The following is a 15,480-nucleotide window of genomic DNA, read 5'->3' on the forward strand; positions in this document are numbered from 1 at the left end:
TATCACTCAAACCAATGAGTTTTGAGTATAAAATAAGGTGTTACCATGAAAAATTACTTACATCCTTTGGAAAGACCATAAAACAAGATACGTGTGTGTGTGTGTGTGTGTGTGTGTGTGTGTGTGTGTGTGTGTGTGTAGGAAGAACAGTCAAGTTGGCCTGGACACAATGTCTATAAAAGATTTGAGAATTAGTAATAAAAAGTGAGAGGTTATTTTACACTGAAATTGATTTGTAGATATTTGTGAGTTTTTCTTATACTTTTAAACAATTAAAAGTATTTTCTTAATAAACAAATGCCTTTTCACAAAATAAGGTATGCTTTTGTTATACTTTGAAACAATTGATAATTGAAACTTATCATGGGCAATAAGGCTATGATGTATGCAAGAAAGGGTATATGACATTTCTAAATAATAGATGTATCCACACAGAAGAGTTCTTGCTCCCATGTGAAAAGTTTAGCCAATAAATATACATTTACATATATGCACACACAAAACCAATATAGCTCCAGTATATATATATATATATATCCAGTATAGGAAGACATTTAAAACTTCATAGCAGAAAACACTGACAAATTAAAAAATTCATGTTTTGAAAACAGCAATTTTGGTGTATTAATTTTATTTATAGTGTACAAATTATATAACTAAATATGGGAGAGCTTTTGAGATCAACAAGTCTAAAGAGAAAATTTTTTAAATCTCAGTTAATTATCTGATGAGCTATGATGGGGCAAAAATAAACTCAATTATCTTAACCATAAAGTTAATTCTCTGACACTAAAAAAATTAGCATAAATAATAGGCTTTCCTAATACCTATCTTACCTGAGTGTGTAATTTAACATGTCTACTTTAGAAAATTTATAATAATAATGGTATCAGCTGACTTAAGGAATACCAAAATAGTTTAATATCTCTCAGTAGAAACATTATATATCAATCATAGCTACTAGTATATTTTAAGTATGTCTGTAGTTATAAAATGAAATTTTAAAAAATGTATGAGGCAGTCTACACTGACTAGAAAATATTTTAGAGGAGAAGAGAGGTTATTACATTTTTGTGCAATTATGTAATCTTCTAAGTGGTGTTGGAGAAGACTCTTGAGAGTCCCTTGGACTGCAAGGAGATCCAACCAGTCCATCCTAAAGGAGATCAGTCCTGGGTGTTCATTGGAAGGACTGATGTTGAAACTGAAACTCCAGCACTTTGGCTACCTCATGCGAAGAACTGACTCATTTGAAAAGACCCTGATGCTGGGAAAGATTGAGGGCAGGAGGAGAAGGGGACAACAGAGGATGAGATGGTTGGATGGCATCACCGACTCAATGGACATGGGTTTGAGTAAACTCCGGGAGTTGGTGATGGACAGGGAGGCCTGGTGTGCTGCAGTCTGTGGGGTCGCAAAGAGTTGGACACGAATAAGCGACTGAACTGAACTGAAAATAAATCATATTCATATAGTATTTAGATATCATGAGTAATATATTCTAACCAAGCAGATTCAAATTATAATTTTAAGTGAAAAAATACCATCTGAGCATATGCTTTAGAGATAATAGCAACTGAATGGTGTATCGTCACAGAAAAATGTGGAGGCTTTACTTCATTAATTTGAAGGTAAAGTTAACACTTTACTGAAAATAAATGCTGTGGCAATGCCTACATTTATTTTCAAAATCAAAGTCATTTATTTAGTGACTGTATTGTATTCCTATGACTTCCTATGCAATGTTATATGTTAAGTGATTAATGTTTTAAAAATAATAGGCACTTCAATGTGAACAAGAGTTTCTCGATTTACTATCACTGCAAGCTACATTTAAGGGCTTACACTAGTAAACTGTTTGGATTTTCTGCAAAGTTTAAATGTGACAAATAGGAATAACGCTATTCTTATACACTGGTCAAAACTCTGCAAAGTCACTGTTATTTTATCCTGCTTATTCTGTGCCACATAACTTCTTATTTCCCTAATGCCTGTCACGAAGGTAGATGGTAAAGGCTTCAAGTCTATCCCAACATGTAAATATTAATGCAAAGATCCCAATTCCAAATATAAGAATATGAGACAAAATAAAACATATAAATTAACATTAGTATGTCACTCTCACAGTCCAAAATGGTCTTTATAACAATACAGGATGGATAATGACCTATAATTATAAGTGTGAAAACCTTTTTTGCTTACGCACCTCAGGGACTGAAACTCCTGAAGTGGGCAGAGTCTGCTGAAAAAGAGAAGTTCATATTAAAGCTGAAAAAAAAGTCATACTGAAAGCAAATACCAATGAAAATTATTATATCACTACACACCTGTGAAATAATTTGAGTACCTTACAAATGCATTTATTTGTCATAATTTTTCTTCTTACTTTCTTTAATAAGCAAAGATCTCTTCATGAAATAAAGATCATTCTAAAGCAGAAGAGATCATGTTATAGAGTTACTTATTTAAAATACAAATTCATATACTTAGTATACTAATATTTGGTCAATTTCACAGATCTCTCAATAATAACAGTGATATATTACACTCATATTTTGGAATAAGATCTCATCTCCAAGTTCCATTATCATTCATTAACCATTCTTACTAACTTTTTAACTTGCCCATTTACCCCGCCCACTATTTCACATTCCAGTCCAACTCTCAATCCTATCTCAAAAACACTCATCTTCTTTTTGATGTAGATACAGCTTATGGAGTTGAATTAATTTGTGATATTCTGGAAATAAAAAGTGTATATTACATTAATAGCAGTAAGAATTCAAAATATAATGAAATAAGTAGAAAAATTTTACTTGAGAATAATTATTAAAAGATTAAGTTAAATACACTGAAACCAGTCTTTGTGGCAGTATATCTCTAATTACCCACTACCCTTCCTTTTCTGAGTCACATGGGGAAAGTTGTTTTTCTTTTGTTTGTTTGTTTGTTTTGTTTTGTTTTTTCCGGCAAGAAACAGAGATTCATTTATCTAATTCCAAAAGGCTTTATCCTATGGGGCTTTATACCATAAAACACAAATCTGGAAGAATAGGTGATAAATTACACTCATCATGCTAGATAAATATTTTCTTTGGTTCAGGCAGGAGTAGGAAAGGTTGATAGGAAGCTAGTTCTTAGACACCATGTGTCTCTAGAAAGAAGAGAACACTCAGAATCTTTGAGTTTCCTCTCCTGTACCAAGCCATGTGAAGAGAACTCCCAAAATGAGAATGAAAGAGCTGAGAGTTCAGATATTAGTTTACTCCCTTACTGACTAGAACACCAGAAAGGAAGCAAAACCCAGAAGAATAAATTCCTGCATGAGAGGTTCGTGGCTACTTGTACAGAGATGTACTAGAAGGATCCAACACATCCAAGAGCAGAACCAAACAAGTGTAAGACAGCCCTAGAGGAAATTAGTGTTCAGGAATAAAACTCTTTTTGCCTTTTTATACTGTGAAGGAAGACAGTGAAAAAAGCTGGAATAAATTCAACATTAAAAAAAGATCATGGGACGTCATTTCATGGCAAATAGAAGGGGAAAAGGTGGAAGCAGTGACAGATTTTCTCTTCTTGGGCTCCAAAATCACTGTGGACACTGACTGCATCCATGAAATTAGAAAATGCTTGCTTCTTGGAAGGAAGGCTATGACAAACCTACACGGCATATTAAAAAGCAAAGACCACTTTGCCAACAAACGTCCATATAAAGCGATGGTATTTCCAGTAGTCATGTATGGAGGTAAGAGCCGGACCATAAAGAAGGCTGAGTGCCGAAGAATGGATGCTTTCAAATAGTGGTGTTGGAGAAGACCCTTAAGAGTCCCTTGGACAGCCAGGAGATTAAACCAGTCAATCCTAAGGGAAATCAACCCTGAATATTCATTGGAAAGACTGATGCTGAAGCTGAAGCTCCAATAATTTGGCCACCTGATCTGGGGAGCTGACTCACTAGAAAAGACCCCCATTCTGGGAAAGATTGAAGGCAAAAGGAGACGAGGGCAGCAGAGGATGAGATGATTGGAGAGCATCACCAGTTCAATGGACATTAACTTGGGAGAACTCCGGGAGGGACAGGGAGACCTGGTGTGCTGCAGTCCATGGGGTTGCAAACAGTTGGACATAACTTAGTGACTGAACAACAATAACAACAACAATACAACACTAGAATATATTTCCAGAGTATAAATATAAAATACTGTAGCAACCGATTTTCATCAAAAAAAGTTATGGAGTCTTGGAAGATGAACTTGGGACAACTATCCCATTAACAGGAGAAGCCTCTGGGGACCACTGCTGCTGTTTCTCAGATGGATTGACAACAGGTTTGATAGAACCTTTATTGAAAGCTTCTGGCGTTAGTAATATGCTTGACTTCTGAGTCCAAGTCAGTCAACATAACACCCAGGACAATTGGAGGTAGGGAAATTGTGTGTGTTAGCTTCTGTTTGGGCCAGCTCAGAGCATTTTGTCAGCCTTCTACCTTTCTTACTTCTTGGTTGAAGTTTAGATCTAAATAAACATTTAAAGACACAGATGTAGTTCTTCTATCTTTATTACAATATACAAGTGTGTGATCTACTAAATCCAGATTAAGTGGCTTATCCTATTCTATGGCATTGTCCTGAAAGCGTCTCCAGGGACTCTCAAGAAATCAAATAAAGATGCTTAACCAGCCGTCACTACACATGGACATCACCAGATGGTCAATATCAAAATCGGATTGATGATATTCTTTGCAGGCAAGACGGACAAGCTCTGTACAGTCAGCAAAAACTAGACTGGGAGCTGACTGTGGCTCAGATCATTAACTCCTTATTGCAAAATTCAGACTTAAATTGAAGAAGTTAGGGAAAACCGCTAGGCCATTCAGTTATGACCTAAATCAAATCCCTTACTATTAAACAGTGGAAGTGACAAATAGATGCAAGGGATTAGATGTGATAGACAGAGTGCCTGAAGAAGTATGGATGGAGGCTTGTAACACTGCAGAGGAGGTAGTAATCAAAACCATCCCCAATAAAAATAAATGCAAAAGGCAAAATGTTGTCTGAGGAGGCCTTGCAAATAGCTGAGAAAAGAAGAGAAATGAAAGGCAAATGAGAAAAGGAAAGATACACCCATCTGAATGCAGAGTTCCAAAGAATAGCAAGGAGAGATAAAGTGTTCCTAAGTGAACAATGCAAAGAAATAGAGGAAAACAATACAATGGGAAAGACTAGAGATCTCTTCAAGAAAATTAGAGATACCAAGGGAACATTTCCTGCAAAGATGGCACAATAAAGGACAGAAACAGTATGGGCCTAACAGAAGCAGAAGAGATTAAGAAGACATGGCAAGAATACACAGAAGAATTGTACAAAAAAGATCTTAATGACCCAGATAACAACAATGGTGTGATCACTCAACTAGAGCCAGAAATCCTACAGTGCTAGTGGAGGTGATGAAATTCCAGCTTAACTATTTCAAATCCTAAAAGATGATGCTGTTAAAATGCAGCACTCAACATGCTAGCAGGTATGGAAAACTCAGCAGTGGCCACAGGATTAGAAAAGTTGCTTTCATCCCAATCCCAAAGAAGGGCAATACCAAGGAATATTCAAACTACTGCACAATTGCACTCATTTTACATGCTAGCAAAGTAATGCTCAAAATCCTTAAGCTAGGCTTCAACAGTATGTGAACTGAGAACTTTCAGATGTACATTGTGGATTTAAAAAGGCAGAGGAACCAGAGATCAAATTGCCAACACCCACTGGATCATAAAAATGTGTAGAGAATTCCAGAAAAATATCTACTTCTCCTTCACTGACCACGTTAAAGCCTTTGACTGTGTAGACTACAAGAAACTGTAGAAAATATTTCAAGAGATGGGAATAACAGACCATCATACCTGCCTCCTGAGAAACCTCTATGCAGGTCAAAATCAAGAGTTAGAACCAGACATGGAACAACAGACTGGTTCCAAATTGGGAAAGGAGTACATCAAGGCTGTATATTGTCACCGTGCTTATTTAACGTATATGCAGAGTACATCATGTGAAATGCCGGGCAGGATGAAGCACAAGCTGGAAACGAGAGCAGGGAAAATATCGATAAATTCAGATATGCAGACGACACTACCCTTACAGCAGAAAGCAAAGAGGAATTAAAGAGCCTCTTAATGAAGGTGAAATAGGTTAGTGAAAAAAGCTGGCTTAAAATTCAACATTCAACAAAGATCATGGCATCTGGTCCCATCACTTCATGGCAAATAGATGGGGAGACAATGGAAACAGTGACAGACTTTTATTTTCTTGGGTTCCAGAATCACAGTGGATGGTGAATGCAGCCATGAAATTAAAAAATACTTGCTCCTTGGAAGAAAAGCAATGACAAACCTAGGCAAGGTATTAAAAAGCTCAGACATTACTTTGCCTACAAAGGTCCATATAGTCAAAGCTACGGTTTTTCCAGTAATCATGTATTAATGTGAGAGTCGGATAGTAAAAGTGACTGAGCACTAAAGAACTGATGCCTTCAAGCTGTGCTGCTGGAGAAGACTCTTGAGAGGCCCTTGGAAAGCAAGGAGATCAAACCAGTTAATCCCAAAGGAAATCAACCCTGACTTCTTTAGAAGGACAGATGCTGAAGCTGAAGCTCCAATACTTTGGCCACCTGATGTGAAGAACTGACTCACTGGAAAAGAGCCTGATGCTAGGAAAGTCTGAAGACAGGAGGAGGAGACAAGAGAGGATGAGATGGTTGGATGTCATCACCAACTCAAAGGATATGAGTTTGAGCAAACTCCAGGAGATGGTGAAGGACAGGGAAGCCTGGCATGCTGCCGTCCATGGGGTCACAAAGAGTCAGACATGACTGAGAGATTGAACAACAACAAGGGCATGAATCCCGTATGCCTTCTATCTTGTGAAGCGTCTATGCTCACTCTGCACATGCAATGGAGAGCCAGGTGAAAAAACTATAGCTATCAAATGGTTCAGAATAACAGCCAAGTGCAGTGCAAGAACTTCAAATAGCTCCTGTCCACCCCAGCACCACCAACAAAGAGATAAAATAATCTATGAAAGTCATTTTTAGGTAATTATTGGCATAGAATTATTACTGATTTTATGGAATAACTAATATTTTCATAATAATATTATAAATGTTGTTCTTATCTTAGAACTTTCCTGCTGAAATATTTAGAGATATGGTGTCATACTAGTTGCAATTTACTTCCAAAGGGTCCAACTTAATAAATTATATATTAGTGTGTGTATTTTTATAAAATATATACACATGCATACATATAGCCATATATACATATATAACTCATCATAAGAATGACTGATAATTCATACAAGCTTGGGGATATACTGGATTCATATGTATTGTGTTTGAGAATACTTGTAATGAAATTTGCAGAAAAAATTGATCTCTCTTTTTACCTTCTTACTATATCCTCTAAAGCCTGAAAGACTGCAAAAATCTATAGTGAAATAAAATATGTGTATATATATGTGTATATATATATATATATATATATACACACACATTCTCAATGAAAACATGATAATTCTAAAAGTTTGAATGGAGACAGCATGATGTGCATGGGAGGCAGTAATGAGCACTATTTTCATGGAGACTCAAAAGAGTTCTCTTTTCAAAGTTAAAAAAACACAGGTATGCATCCAGGTTGCTGGGAGAAAGAAGCAGAGAGACACACAGAGGGACTATTTGAAAATAAAAAATAAAAGGAGGTTCTTCAAAAAATTTTTTCAGATGAGGTGGAAGCGTATATAAAAGCTATTAGTCTTTTCCAAATCTATTCATTTTGAAAGTGAAAAGAAAGAAAGTGAAAGTCGCTCAGTTGTGTCCGACTCTTTGCAACCTCAAGGACTATATAGTCAATGGAATTCTCCAGGCCAGAATACTGGAGTGGGTAGCCGTTGTCTTCTCCAGGGGATCTTCTCCACCCGTGGATCCAACCCAGGTCTCCTGCATTGCATGCAGATTCTTTACCAACTGAGCCACCAGGGAATCCTAAGAATTCTGGAGTGGGTAGCCTGTCCCTTCTCCAGAGGATCTTCTAGACCCACGAACTGAACTGGGGTCTCCGGCATTGCAGGCAGATTCTTTACCAGACCGCTTTTGGAGCGGGGGTTGCAAGGGGAGGCGGGCATGGCACAGGCTTCTCTGGTGGCTCAGCTGGTAAAGAACCCGCCTGCCATGCGGGAGACCTGGGTTGTATTCCCAGGTTGGGAAAATCCCCAGGAGAAGGGAATGGCTACCCACTGCAGTGTTCTGGCCTGGAGAATTCTCTAAGCCACTATTCATTTTGAGGGAGTGTCAAATGGTGAAAAAAAAGAGCTCTGAGATTGTACTCACAGGGGTTTGGAATGCAAAAGTCTACAGGGACCACAAAGGTTATACAAATGGGCCCAATGCCACAAAAGGCAAAGACTGTGCCAAGTTGGATAATAAAAATCCCATTTTAAGGTATCCCCCATGAAAACACAATGGGATGTAATTGAAGCCTGGCTGCCATTTTCCTACCATTTTCGTAGAGAATCTGTTATTTACAGATACTTATGTTTGTAAGCTTCATCTTTCTCAAGAGTAGGGGGGATGTGAGTTATCTACAGAGAGAGGATCAAGTTGGCAGAGAGGTAGCAGAGAGGAAGAAAGTAAGGAAATAGTAAAAATTTTGTCACTATTTCCCAGAAAATGGGAAAGCAGCTGATAAATAACAGGATCAAGAGAAATTAAGAGCTCAGTGGGAACTAGAAGTAATAAAGACATAAGAGAAAAAGCAACCAGCTCCGAGAATTTCACCATCAATGCTCAGCCATCTGACAGCAACACTAGAAATTCACTCCAAGAATAAAGGTGATGAAAACAACATATACATAGGCTCATTTTCAATCAAGATATGTAGGCAAAGAGTATACATTAAATTAACTTGCTTATCAGTAGCCTAATCCTGAGTTACAATAAGAAAACATGGCATCTGGGAAAAATAAAAAGAAGCAAGTCGACACAAAACAAATTCAGAAACTGCCTACTTCTTTTTTTCATCTCTGTATATAATTTTTAAATATCAAGGGTGAGCAGAGTAAATGTTTCAGTTTTTTAAAAATTATCTTGAGTGTGTAATTCTAAATGTAATGTATTTTTAATCAGAATTAGTACAAGAGCTGTGTATTGTTTTATTTAAGCAAATGTGAGGTGTGACTACAGAGGAATGTGATTGATTTTATTTAATCAGTACCATTTTAATATTAAACAGAATACAAAGAACAGATAATTAGTTTAAAAGATACATTTGCCTTCAGGGCACTTATTAAGTTTAACTTAATATTAAGAATTTTTAAAAATCCTATTATTCTTAAGTATTGAGATATCTCTTGTCTTCATATTTTCTAACATGTAATCATTTTAAATTGACAATTTAATTCAAATTGTCATAAGACAAAGAAATAAATCTTTGGTGGAGACGTCAGAAGTTTGACAATGTTTAAAATATAATCATAGTATAGTACTAACATTAAAAGGGTCATAGTTATTTTAAGAGGATGCCAAATTAACAGAATTATATCATTAAATGTATTTACTTATTAAAATGTGTAATTAGTTATGAATAATTATTAATTATATTAACACCTTATACCAATATAAGAATATTCATACATTTTTCAATATGCTTAGGGTATCATTTAATCCTCCCAGTAAAACAAGATATCCCATTTTCCAGATTGGAAAACAGAATCAAAAAGTTTAGATGACTAGCCAAGAAATAAAGTTAGTGACAGAATTCAAACTTATTGCTTCCCTGTGCAGGCGTCACTTATTAAAACAAAAGCAGACTTAACAAGAACTTTTTTTCAAAGCTTTTGTTTTATAGCCACATCTCTATTTTTTAAGTGATTTGGAAACAAAATTAATTTAAGTGTTGACACACACAGTCAAACAGTTAGAAACCACAATGTTTCCCTGTTCTGACTGAGAGAACAGGCTTGGATATCAGTATGGATTAGTTTAACACAAAAACTTTCAATGCCATGATAAACCTAAAGTGGCCAAATAAAACTAGTTTAAAAAGCTTGTTTTCCTTATATATAATGGATATTTCTGGCATTAAAAAAGGAAAGCAGTTTTGGGCAAAGAAAAATGGTCTTTGTAAAATGATGCACTGCTTATCCCTAAGAGGGTAAATTATTCCTTCCTCACACGTGATAAATAAATAAATAAATAAATATATATATATATATATATATATATCTCGAGGACATCTCTAGGTATAGAAACCAAATATGTTTCTAGGAATTTTATGTTTTACATTGAAGTGTCATAATTTATTTAACCTTTTATGATTTTGCACATTCTTAAGTATGTACACTCATAAATCTGAACACAATACAAATTTTTAAAGGAAATGGATCAAAAATGATTTTTATACTTCTGTTGCTTATTAACGTCTTTAACCAAAGGTTATCTCAATGTATGGCAAGTGTTTCAGTTAGAAGAAACATGAATTGTTTCTCTTCTCCCTGGGCCCTTGACATATCAATTAATATGTGAGAAGGAGGGATGGATTCAGAGTTTGGGATTAGCAGGTGCAAACTCTTATATATAGAACAGATAAACAATAAGATCCTGTTGTATCCTATAATAAATGACAATGGAAAAGTATATGAAAAAGAATATGTATATTCATCATATATAATGAACATATATATGACTGAATATATATATTCATTACAAATAATGAATATGTATATACATGATTGAATTATATATAAAACTGAATCACCTTGTTGTATACCACAAACTGACATACCATTGTAAATTGACTATACTTCAATCAAAAATTGTTTTTTTTAGAAAATACACATACTGTACTCTTATCCAGTGTTCTTAGCCTAACCACTTATCACTGGAGCAAAATTTTGAAGCTTGCACCAACATAAATTTAAAGGTAAACATATTTTTAACTGAGATGATTTCACTCCTCTTATAATCACTCACAAAGATGTTCTATTCTTCCTTTTGTTGATGTGATTGTTTCTGTGTATTTGCAGAGTTTTGTTCAGGAGATACTGAAGATAAGGGCTCCCTCCTACACAGCTCACTCAATACTCGTGTCCAAACCTTTCTGTGTCCAGAAAGAAATCACACTGAACCATCTGGGAATGCATACACCTGGGAAAATGGACAACTGGAAACATAAGTGGTGCCAAATGTTTTCAATATAAATATTAAAAGTATGTTTAATGGTGATATCAAAATCATTTCAAACGTCACTATCTATATATAAAAACAATCAACAAGAATAATGTTATCGTCTTGCCTCCCTGATTACCTAATGAAATAAAGCCATTAGAGATATTATCCTATTTGGTTTGGTCTCATAAAATTATCAGAAGCCAGTACAGTGAAGGGAGTGTTTTCAATTTCTTTCTGGCTGTGATTCACAATAAATATAACTTCACAAAGACTACTTACACTGCTTGCCTACTCTCTGATCTATTATTCTCTTTTCATTCCTCTTCCCCTGTACTTTACTTCAGTACTTTTTTTCAGCATTTCTCATTCCTTTTTTGAAGGTCTAGATGCCACAAATTTATTTCATACCTCGCCAATTTTGGAGGATGGTAGCATAAACATAAAAGATAAGTTTACAACATGGGATTCAGGATAAGGCAGGGATTGCTCCTAACACTTGCATCTTGTGTGAACTTAGTATATCCCTTCTTCTCTCTAAGCTTCACTTTCCTCAAATGTAGAGGGAATAGCATCATTATATCTACCTTCAGAATTAAAAGGATGTCTGGCAAATAAGTTCCCAATTACTGTTAACTGTTTTATGAACCGTATAACCCAAATGTTTCCACTGCCTGCTTAGGGCTCAGCAAGAAAGGACTGACTGTATTTTCCTCATCAGAAAACACTTTTGTTGCTAATAAGGAGATGGGACCGGGCAGATTTATCTTTTAATGAAAATATCTATGTGAGGATTATTAGAAGAGAGAAAGAAAGAAAGGGGGCAGGGGGGTGAGGAGAAGTGATCAAAGCCAGAAAGCAATGAACAAAAAGGAGAGGGTGAGCAAAGAGGCTTTGAAGACAGCAGGGTTGGAAGAAGCTAGCTTCCTCAATCTTGGAGACTGTCTCTTCCAAAATCTGAGCAAAGGAAACAATGAAATTGAATAAAGAAAGGATGAGAACTGATATTTAGACCATGTCCTTAGACTTTTGCTTGAAATATGACAAAATTCTAAATATCAGATTTTTAAACATTGCCAATATGCATTCCAAAATGAAACATAACTGACTTATTGGTTATTTTTCAGACTGTTCTTTACAACTCTTACTTTATAAATAGATAATTAAAAGTTACCTATTTATGGGCATGTATATATAGGCAATGGCAACCCACTCCAGTACTCTTGCCTGGAAAATCCCATGGACGGAGGAACTTGGTAGGCTGCAGTCCATGGGGTCGCTAGGAGTCAGACACGACTGAGCGACTTCACTTCACTTTCACTTCATATGCAATTATCCTTTGAAAGTGGGGGACAAGAGTCTGAATGAAATATGTTGGCTTGAAATAATAACGCACCCTAATACAGTAGATTAATATCTACTGAATTTACCTCCATAAAATGAGTAAATCTTCCTGCTATGCCTATTTTTTTCTCTCAACAAATATATGAATCTGTTCTAGAAATGTACCATTCATTGTATCTTTAGTGACTTACTTTCTAAAATACAGAAAAATCTCTCAAGGTAATGAAATAATGTTGATAATAGTATTTAGAATTAAAGCATTAGGCTGCTATGTTTTCCTTTTCATCAATCTTGGAAAAGACCTTGAATTAAGAAACAAATAAGTTATAATGAAATTTGCTTTCATCCTTTGCCCCTCTAAATACCCACTGATCTCACACCAAAGCGTTTTCTAACCAGGTTAAAGTCCAATTCTGTATTCACATTTGGATTAGATTCAGTTGAGCTAGAATTTTACATTGACTGCCAGTCAACCTTATCATGAACTTTCATTATGTGCATGTAATTAATTGGGTCCAATGAACAATATCAGTACTGAGTTATAGACTCTTTTCCCCCGACCATATAATTAGAATATAATTACCCACAGGATATCAGAATGATGCAAAACCTTTCCTCTAAATGCGCCCTCATTAGGAAACAAGTCTCAATGTACATTTATTCAATCAGTGTGAATTAATTAAAATGTTACTGAAATAAAAGAGGGCAGCAATAAAAAGTATCTGATATCTATTAAGAGACTATCACTTGAGCTCTGCATGCAGTTTATATTTAATCCCATTTAGCTCATGTAGGAACTTTGCCATGATGTTACATACATCCAGCATGTTAGGAAATCTGAGTAAATGAGTCAGTGTGTGCCATTATTTCTGAAAAGAGAATAATACAACATGCATACACACATCTTAAAGAATCTGGATAAAATGCCAGAGGCCCCATTATTCCCTAATGAATCCATAAATTTATCATCACATGGAACAGGTTGGGCGGAAAAAAGTTATTTTTAACTTGAAGTATTCAGGCAATTAGATGTTCATCTCATACCTTTTTATTTAAGTCTCATCTATTTATTCTAATCTGGCTTAGGAGATAATGGTTGGGAAAGCACTATTTTCTTTTAGTAGAGAAGATATCCTCAATTACTCATGCTGGATCAAGCTACTTCAATTGTATATTTCCTTTAAGTAGAAGATTCCTGGGTACCTAAGGATATATTCCATGTAGGAGTACATATAATATCACACCACATGTTCTGATTATACAAAATATGGAAAAAATAGTAAATGCATAAAGAAGCCACAGGACATCGGATGCATATCCCATAAGAAGCTGCTGATTCACATAAAATCATTCTTCCTAAAAGCTATTTATCTTAGTTTAATACCTGGCATAATGTCATATACAATAAAATTTTACTGAATAAATTAAAAGATAAATAACCATCACACAAAGGAATACTCAGCATTATTCAAGAGCAGTATCATAAACAGCAGCAAAAAATTTTAAAGCTATGCAGCATCTCTGTATATTTAAGATAAACAGAAAATTTTAAACCTTCTATACTACATAATTCCTCAGACATTTTTAGCTTTAGAAGTAGGTTTAATAAAACTTTATTCTGGTAGTCAAAATTTGGTATTCATACTTACAAATAAATATACAGAGGAAATTTGTAATGGAAATTCTGAATGAGCTCTAAGATAAACTAAGCCATCTACAAATTTCTCTTTTTCATACATGCCTCCAACCAATCTGTCAATATTGACAATTATAGCTTACTTTTCATAAGAAATTTTAACTTCGTAAATTATATATTTGTAAATGTTCTGAATGCATGTTATATTTACAAAATGATATAATGCTTCATTCAGATACTAAATTGGTCTCAGGAAAACCCAAAACTGAAAGAAATAATGGACTCATTCTTGCTAAGCAAGAAGATTATCGCATACTAGTTTGTTTTATTTTAAACATAAAAGGTTTTTTAGAACTTCAGTTAACAGACATGCAGCTATGGTTGCTTACTGAAAATGCTGTGATTTGAATAGCATTAACTAAAATAGCACAGGTACTAATAGTAATCACCACAAAAAGAACCAAAAAATCTAATATAATATGAATAATTTAAAAATTACATCTTGTAGTATACATGAATTTTCTGAGAATTAAGAAAATATTTATAATATTTCACATGAACTATTGTGCTACTTAAGCTATATTCTTAAAATCCAATTTTAAATATAATTTAATATCCAGGGGAAAACATCTTAATTCTCCCAGAATTTCTCTTTGCTTAAACTCTCTACCTGCAATACCACTTTAAACATTAGGCATTTTACAGTACCATCTATTGGATACTTTATATAACTACAACAACATAACAATCACAAGTTTTTCAAAGTATAGTAATAATTATAAAATACTTCAAATGCCACTCCAGAAATGCCATGCTAATTTGACATTCACTAATGTTATCATGACACACTTCAAACTCAATTTTATTAGCTTATAACAATAAAATTCAATTATCATTGGTTATCAATGATTTTTTAAAAAATAAGCTTTGTTATTGCCTATTCACTTTGATTTGTATTGAATATTTCTATCATTGTGTGATGTATTTTCTTTCTGACTCAGGAAAGAGAGTGATGACTGTTTGGAATAAAAGAGCTGACTGTTATTCATTAACTCAGTAAATATTCATTGAGCACCTATTATATGTCAAATTGAATTAGGTGCTAGACAAAAAGAGATACACCATTCCTGGTATATCGGCTTTGAGGCCTCTCAAAGGAAATTTAAAACGTGACACTGACTATTCAGATCTAAAGGGCGTAAGGGAGAACAGATATATTCAAACGCGGTAGTTGTGCTCATGAAATTGGAGGTAATTTATACAGAGCATAATGACATGAGAATATAACTTAA

The 15,480-nt window shown here is 34.7% G+C and overlaps 1 protein-coding gene across 1 annotated transcript in view; it reads right to left on the minus strand.

The window, feature by feature from the left end:
- Positions 1 to 15,480, minus strand: part of DGKB (diacylglycerol kinase beta) — an 820,417-nt gene that overhangs the window by 530,346 nt on the left and 274,591 nt on the right. Inside the window, exon 14 of the mRNA XM_061165003.1 lies at positions 2,207 to 2,242. Coding sequence (XP_061020986.1) covers positions 2,207 to 2,242 — 36 coding nt within the window. The remainder of the gene's footprint in view (positions 1 to 2,206; positions 2,243 to 15,480) is intronic.

Source organism: Dama dama, chromosome 18, assembly GCF_033118175.1.
Source record: "Dama dama isolate Ldn47 chromosome 18, ASM3311817v1, whole genome shotgun sequence".
In the NCBI taxonomy this organism is placed as follows: Eukaryota; Metazoa; Chordata; class Mammalia; order Artiodactyla; family Cervidae; genus Dama; species Dama dama.